At 40.4% G+C, this 8,348-nt stretch overlaps 1 protein-coding gene across 1 annotated transcript; it reads right to left on the bottom strand.

The window, feature by feature from the left end:
* Positions 1-3,945: 3,945 nt before the first annotated feature.
* LOC147451860 (putative pentatricopeptide repeat-containing protein At3g13770, mitochondrial) lies at positions 3,946-7,833 on the bottom strand. The gene has a single exon (XM_086517731.1). It carries the CDS (start codon positions 7,562-7,564, stop codon positions 4,943-4,945), a length of 2,622 nt encoding a protein of 873 aa, XP_086373857.1. The 5' UTR covers positions 7,565-7,833; the 3' UTR covers positions 3,946-4,942.
* Positions 7,834-8,348: the final 515 nt, after the last annotated feature.

Below are 8,348 nucleotides of genomic sequence, written 5' to 3'. Positions count from 1 at the left end.
AAAATGAAAAATGTTCAATCACTTTATTTTCTTCAATCACTTTATTTAAAGGATAAAGTGATTGAAGATAAATGCATTGTAGACAAAGCACATGATTTCTTCAAAGTTGAGCATCACGCAGTAGATGGACATGTGGGGGTTATGAACTGCACATCAAGGATGAACTCTATTGCACATGCCTTGATTTCAACGATAGGGAGGCCAAGAAAAAATCTTATTTGGCTTGCAAGCACTTGTACTTCATTTTCTTGAGAGTACTTAGATTGAGCCAAAATGAAAAATGTTCATACATCAATCCGTGTTAAGCAAAGTACATGTATTAATGCTCTTAGTCGTGAACGCACATATCCAAACTTAAAGTGAAGCCCAAGATTGTACAATTTTGTGACACATTTTTTGACATGTATTGTAGCTGTCAAAGCTAATATAGATTGGGTAGGAATTGGGCCTTTGGCAAAGATGTTTTGGATTATCTTGAGTTATACAACTATTAATCTCTCTTTTTGTTAGCAATAATCTTGATGTAAATTGATTTAGGTGTATACTTCTCCGTGTGTGTGTGTGTGTGTGTGTGTGTGTGTGTGTGTGTGTGTGTGTTGTGTGTGTGTGTGGGAGAGAGAGAGAGAGAGAGAGAGAGAGAGAGAGAGAGAGAGGTAGAGAGAGAGAGAGAGGGTCAAGGGAGAGAAAAATGGAGCAAAAGCGATGGTGACAACGATGTGGGGTCGAGGTGTATTTACCAAGGAAAAAAATCAGAGAGAGAGAGAGAGAGAGAGAGAGAGAGAGAGAGAGAGAGAGAGAAAAAAGAATATTTTTGGAATCTGCTTGTCGGATTCCAAAAAATGCTTGCCAAAAAATATCATATCCCCCATGTGTTAATAAAGGGTTAGCTCATAAACTTCTCATATCTTATTGTAAAACCTGAATTCAAAGAGTTAAGTGAGGTAGAAACCAAGCATCCAAGGGGATAGGATTTAGCAATATGTATCCCAATAAAGTAAAACATTATGACCACCAAAATTATGACCAAATGATGCATCCAATCTCGCAAAGTGAATGTTAATAAAGTCAATGGTACACTAAAAATCCTTTCTATGCCCTCGGCTTCTCAAGGTACAGTCATTGCAAATAAAGGTATCATGTCAAATCAATCAAGAGATTAAGTCTCTAAAGTAAGAGACAACGGCAAAAAACATTGTTCTCAATCTTCTTCATGAGGTCCCGAGGGGCAGGATGTAATAATAAGAGAGTGGTGTACATTCGAGCCACGGTGCCACTATGCCCACTATCATTAACATTAGTTCTCTATTTGGAGATTCAATTGCTTTGAGACAATAAAGTGCCTTCTTCAATTTGGGCATCAAGAACTAATATATTTCACTTAATGTATTTTGGAGGCATCAAAATTCTACATTGGGCCTACACAATTTATCAAAATTATTTTAACCTTAAAGCATTTAATATTAAGACAAACTTATTCAATTATATATCATTTGTATAATTGAGTAATCTATATTTTTTTAATCAAGACTTCAATATTTTTTTCTAATCTTAGGGTACCTACTCAAGCAAAACATCTTATGTAGTTGTATGGGAGTGTTATTTATTACTCCAATTGTTTATCATGGTAAATTCAAAATATTAAGGATAAATTTTTTATAAATAATATGACTATTATATGAAGGGTCCACAAAAGGATATTTTGAGATTATCTTTACATGCATGGCAAGTAATCCAAATCCTAACAAAAGGGACACCTAAGTGTCTTGTTTTGGTACCTAATTTTTGACGAGTTCCAATGTGACAAATCTGTATCAATGATCTATTGCACCAATATGTGTGTGATGTGCTCATAGTGCTTCCAACTATTACAAAGATGGGGCGCTGTTTTGCCAAGATCAAGATCAAGGAGAGCTGAGGAGGGGTGGTCGTTGATCTGTAGTAAAAAGATGTGATCTTGTTTATTTGATAGTGTACCTTCCCTTGTTTTGCTCGATTAGGGATCGCTCGGAAAATCTCGCTCAGGGTTAGGGATTCCTCAGTATTGTTTGTTAAATAGAAGGCATTCTAATCAAAGCCTTTTTTATTGAATATTTCATTATTTGAGTTGTCTAATTCAAGTTAGGTCTTTTACCTTCATTGTTAAGGCCTCAAAATAGACCTTGTTGACGCATGTCAACCCAAGAGAGCACCACACAAGATGTAAAAGAATTATGATAACTTACAGTAGAAGAAAATTTACTATATGGGTGTACTAATATAGCATTAGAGTTAGGGCCAAAGGAGTGAATGCATTGTGAGGTGGCTAGAGAGAATCAAGGGAGAGGTGAATCTATATGCAACTTGCGAAATTCATATTGTCCCTTTGAGGTTACTTCACCAACTTGGGAATGGCTCCTAGAAGGCTCATTGACCTCCAAATGTCCTACATGACCAGGATAATGACTAGAATGCTGAGGAAGCAATAAATGCTACATGGGAAAGACTCTAAGAGATCACGGTTGAGGCAGAATGCACCCTAACAATCCTCCCTTAAGGGATGCCTCAAAAGGCTCGAAGAAAAGAGACTCAAATAGTGAAACTACATCAAATAGTGACTCCTTCCCAAAGAAGTAGGTGCAAAGAAATGTAGCTCCCAAAGCAAAAGAGATCTTCATTCTTCAAAGTATAACATCATTTTATAGACAAAGATTGGTGACTTCTTCATCTTCACTAGAATTAGTCTCCTCTGCAACAAGGTTGACCTTTGCTTTTCCTTTGTTCTTGCTCATTCTTGCCTTGGCCTTGGAGAGCTAATCAACTTTCAAAGGTTACGAGCTCTAAACAAAGATTGTATATAGGGCTATTGATGCACACACAAGAAATCGATATGAGACTTTTGATTTTGCACTATAATCAAACAAAAAAATGCACCAAAAAAACTAGGAAATGACTTGATCAATGACGCTAAATAGCACCATGGATGATTATTAGCATGAATTGAACCAAAAGAGATCAAGAGAGATCCAATTGCACCAATCAAGGTCTGAGGAGAGGAATTAGGCTAGCATGGACTATTGGAGAGGATAATGTAAGGAATATAATGGAATTTTTTGATTGTGTGTAAGCACATAATTTTTGTGCAAATGCAATGCTAATGCAAAGAGCTAAATAAGTTAATAGATGAGATAATGATCTCTCTACTCACTCATCCTCTCACAAAGAAGAGAATTAGCATTACGGGCCCTATCCCAAAGTACATAATAAATCATGATGAGTGGAATAAGCAATAGAGAGAGAGAGAGAGAGAGAGAGAGAGAGAGAGAGAGAGAGAGGTTTACAGCTAATCAAATTAGGGTTAGGGCAAATAGCATGGCACTCTCACACCATGGCTCCACTTGTTGGCCTAAGTAGGATCAACAAGAGAGCACCACACAAGATGTAAAAAGAAACATGATAATTTGCATTAGAAGGAAATGAACTAATTGGGTATGCTTAAGCCTTATACAGCACAAGGGCTAGAATCAAATAGTGCGGTGGCTATAGAGAATCAAGGGAGCGGTGGATCTACATGCAACTTACAAAAGTCAAGTTTTCCCTTTGAGGCCACTTTAACAACTTGGAAATGGCACCTAGATGGCTCATTGACCTCCAAAAAAAGTCCCTTGGATGGGTGCTAGGGATTAGCGATATCTTCACATGCCAAACAGTCTACATGGCTAAGATAATTACTAGGATGACAAGGCAACATACGCCCCATAGAAAAGACTATAAGATGGATCACACATTAGGGTTGAGGCATACCTCAATCAAATTTACCTGTCCCTTGTTGTCCACCTTGCAAAGTAGCAAGATATTCTCCGTGCCACAATTAAAAAATTGCAATCTTTCCCACCCTTTCACTGCGCACACATGGAAAAAAATTTGTACATGTTCTCAACAACAAAAAGTTTCACAACAAGCTCTTCCTCAAGTAAGGTGTTCAAAAAAATTTAAACAATGTGGCACAAGAAGGGGTACTACATGTCTAGAAGCCCTTCAAAGATTAATTCTTAAAGTATGTGACGCGTATCTATAAATAATGGTTCTATTGTCAGTCAATATCTGATATAATTTCTATGTCTAGCTGCATCAGGATGTAGCATTAGGGTATTAAGAAGTTGCTATTTTGAAGTCCTCCTAAAGAGGGTGCGCCTTGAGGTTGGCAAAAGCTGAAGACTTCTCGTGAGCTGCACAAGCTCTGTTTGCCAGCCTTTCTCTATACCTAAATAAGCATTTGGTTCAATTGCGTGCCCCTCAGGGTAGTGCAACAAGACTATACAGAGTTTGTTTGTAGCCCTTGTATTGCTGTTAATGTGTGATCATCGAAATGACTAGCTACAGCAGCAGATTCTGCAGCTAAGACAACTCAATTCGGAAGCGTAGGCGTAGATGTCAGAAAGGTTGTGACCTCTCAACAATGCACGGAAGGAGACTATGATTTTCTTGTATCTATTCAAATGCCACAAGCCAGGCCAAATTTCCAGCAATTCCTGCCCCAACCATTTGCTTTCTGTTGGTTCAGTGACTCTAATACATGCTACACAATTGCATGTACCCATAAAGTATCCCGGTGCCTCTCAGATGTTTATGACTCCCTCAAAGGTGCTTAGAATATGGACAGAACGCTCTTAAAGGCCCAACTTATGGCTTCAATCGTCTGGCCACTTTGAACTGTCTTTTTTCCAACCCCAGCAGCCAAAACTCACAAGAACACCATATTCTCTTTCACAAGTAGCAGCAGCATTTTATCCAGTACACCTGCACGGAGCATCTTTCCTCATAATATTATAAGGGACAAAACTAACCAAAGCGAGCAAGGTGTAGGTGATGCCCATTCATACAATGTGATTCCCAATTGAGCTCAGTATGTTGGCTACCGGCATATATTCAAAGCAACCGTTGAATTGTACAAATACAACCTACATCACCAATAATCTTTACAAGAACACACGCCATCTTTGAACCGATGAACCCGGTTAGCATCCCTTAGTACAATTTCACGAACTACAATCTTAGATATGACTTTCATAAAACTGTGACAGTCCGGACATGTTCGTAAGTTCTTTGCAAGATGGAGAGGGGTTTCTGAAGGTGTGTTCAGAAGGCCAAAAGCAAGGGCCATCCGCTCACTATGATGGCCAAGTAGGTGTTCTTTAACCTCCTCGGCAACATCATGCAGCACCAACTTCGTATCAGGGATATATCCCATCTCTTTTGCTTGAGCTTTTAAATTCTCTAGCAAATTTATTATGTCGTCTTTGTCTTTGTGCAGCCCCTCATTTGCCAAAAACTTATGGGAAGCATTGTTCACCTCAATGTACGTGCAACCCGGTTTCTTCCTTAGACCTGATTTTGCCACATTTTGTATTAAAGCATGTGAAACTTTGGCTTTCCCTTCAGAGGCATACATTCTAGAAAGCAACACATAAGGTGCTGCATTCTCAGGTTCAAACCTTGTGACAAAGCCTGCTGCTCGCTTTCCTCGAGCCACATCTCCATGTTTCATGCACGCTCCTAACAAAGCTGACCACATACAACCATTTGGTGTAAGTGGGCTTTTCTCAATGAAGTCCTCAGCTGCATCTAGATATGCACCCCGTCCTAGAAGGTCCACCATGCACCCATAATGCTCCACAGAAGGTGCAATTCCATAAGTATGCCTCATGGATTCAAAAAAGGAGCACCCTTCCTTCACCAACCCAGCATGACTACATCCAGAGAGAAGCCCGACAAAAGTTCTCTCACCTAGAGAAATCTTTTCCTGTTTCATTCGTTCGAAAAGCTGGATTACTTCCTTTCCATCTCCCTCTTGGGCATGTGCCATAATAATGGAATTCCAAGCAATCTGATCATGAACGTCCATGCAATTAAAGACCTTCTTTGCATCTTCAAGGGCACCACACTTACAGTACATTTCCAAAAGTGCTGTTCCTAGAACACCATTCATTGAGAATCCCTTACCAATTAAAGAAGCATGAAATGAGCGGCCCTGTCCTGGCATATACAGAACGGAACAAGCTTTTAGAACTATCGCATAGGTAGCATCATCAGGCTTCACACCCTCCTGTTCCATTTGATCAAGCAAGGCAAAAACTTTCATTCCCTGGCCTTTTTCAAGAAAGCCTTCCATCATTGTAGTACAAGACACGACGTCAAATTGTTGCATTTGTTTAAAAAGCGTGTTGGCTTCAAGTAGACATCCACATTTCCCATACATATAAAGCAAGGCATTCATTAAAGGAAGATCTAATGTAAAACCATGCTTGATAATCTGGGAATGGATCTCTTGCCCCTCCGGTAGCAACTTCAACTCTGCATATATGCAGAGTAACATGGAAAAAGTAGTTGCATTTTGCTTGAACTGTTTTGCTGACATCACTTGATACATCTCTAGAGCAGCTCGAGCCTGGCCATTTTGCGTGTAAGCAGAGATCATGGCCGTGAAAGAGACAGCGTCAGGTTCCGGTATTTCATTGAATGCATGGAGTGCTTCTTTCAGCACACCACAATTAGCATACATATTGACTAAAGAGGTGTAAACAACACTATCCATATGCAATTTCCTATCAAGTAGACGAGTATGGATTGCTCTACCTTGTGCTAAATCCATTAAATTTCCACAAGCACCAAAAACACTGACTAAGGTGAACACATTTGGCTGCACATTCTCTCTTTCCATTTCATGAAAAAGCTCAAGTACCTCTTTGCTGAGACCTAGCTGAGCATGAACGGTAATAATTGCTGTCCATGATATCACATCTTGCCTATTCATCCTCCTGAATACACATACTGCTCTCTCAACATCACCACATTGACCATACATTTTGATCAGGCAAGTGTTGATGGCAATATCATTATCAAATCCATAGGAAGCAATTAAGACATGGAGTCTCATGCCCTCTTCTAGGTAGTCAGCAGTCGCACATGCACTCATTGCTGCGAGGAAGGTAATTTGATTGGGCTCAATGCCTTCCGAACACATACTTGAGAACATGGAAAGGGCCTCATCTGCAAGCCCATGATCAACATATGATGTGATCAAGGTTGTCCATGTGACGACATTTCGAAAGTGCATTCTATCAAATACGGAACGTGCCAGGTGAATGTACCCGCAGTAGCTATAGGATGTAACAAGAAGGCTACAGAAAATAACATTCTGATCGAGACCTTGATCGATGAAATGTTCATGTGCCATGATGCACTTGGAAATGTAACTATTCCTCTGCAGAAGGGTGGCTATGGAGGGTACGTCCATGTTATGTAGGGCAGCCAAGAACTCCATGTAATCGTAATCACTAGAATCCAGAGTTTTGGAAACCCGTATGAATTTGAGAGCATCAAGGTGCTGGGTGTCTTCGTTTGCAGAAATAGAGAGGCAATCATTTTCAGTAGAGATAGCAGGCCTACCTGCAGACAGGCCAGCTCGAATGAAGTTCTGATCTCTGTCGAAATGGGTGAAGAAATGCACGTAGGTCTGTTGAGGCTGCTGATGCCTAGTGAAGACGGAAGGATAATCCGGGAACACACGATAAGAGGCGTCCACCATAGTTACAACTGTGTGTGCTGTAGAGACTTGGCGGCCGCCTTAGCTTAGCCTCAGGAAACCTTGTGCTTGTTTTTCCAACCCAGAGAGTCTGTGGAGAAATGGACGCAACACAGAGTCTCTTTCGTCTTTCGTGAAGTCCTCATGTATTACTAGTATAAACTGCCAGACATGGAGCTTGCAGCTGTGGGGCTCTCTCTCTCTCCACGCGAGAGGTTGATTGCTGTGTATATACAAGACCAACCAAAAACAGACAAGAGCGCAGTGCTACATAATTTAATTTTCAAGAAAAACAAGTGTCCCACGATTACTCTTGTTCAATTCTTTTTTGCAGATAATTGTATAATTGTATTTAAAAGTCAAGTAATGGTAAGTAAAGTTAAAAATATACATGGTAAGTGAAGTTAAAGTTAAGCTCTCCCATCCCCACATGGGCTAGGATGTACTACCTCCATGGAATCCCCTAGTGTCTCCCATGTCACCCTCGCTCGTCAATCACAGAGAAGATTCTGCAGTGCAAGCCTTTTAGAGACGCCATCATCCATGCAACCAACAAATTCCCTACTGTGAACTTTGTTGTGACTGCAACCCCAAACCTAGAGTGTCCCATCCCCTTCTCGAAGATTTGCTCAAGGAGAAGAGCCCTGGAGACTCTGGAGCACACCAAGCAGATGGTGTCACTAGTAAGCCCCAAATAGTCCTTCCCTATGTTCATATTAGGCAGCAAGAACTGTTTCTTGAAACTGCCTTGATAGGCTTGCTTGCAGGGCCACGACCACCAATAGAG

This window comes from Adiantum capillus-veneris, chromosome 8 (genome assembly GCF_014529385.1).
Source record: "Adiantum capillus-veneris isolate H3 chromosome 8, ASM1452938v2, whole genome shotgun sequence".
In the NCBI taxonomy this organism is placed as follows: Eukaryota; Viridiplantae; Streptophyta; class Polypodiopsida; order Polypodiales; family Pteridaceae; genus Adiantum; species Adiantum capillus-veneris.
The sequence above is the reverse complement of the archived record's forward strand: the minus strand, read 5'-3'. Positions and strand labels throughout refer to the sequence as shown.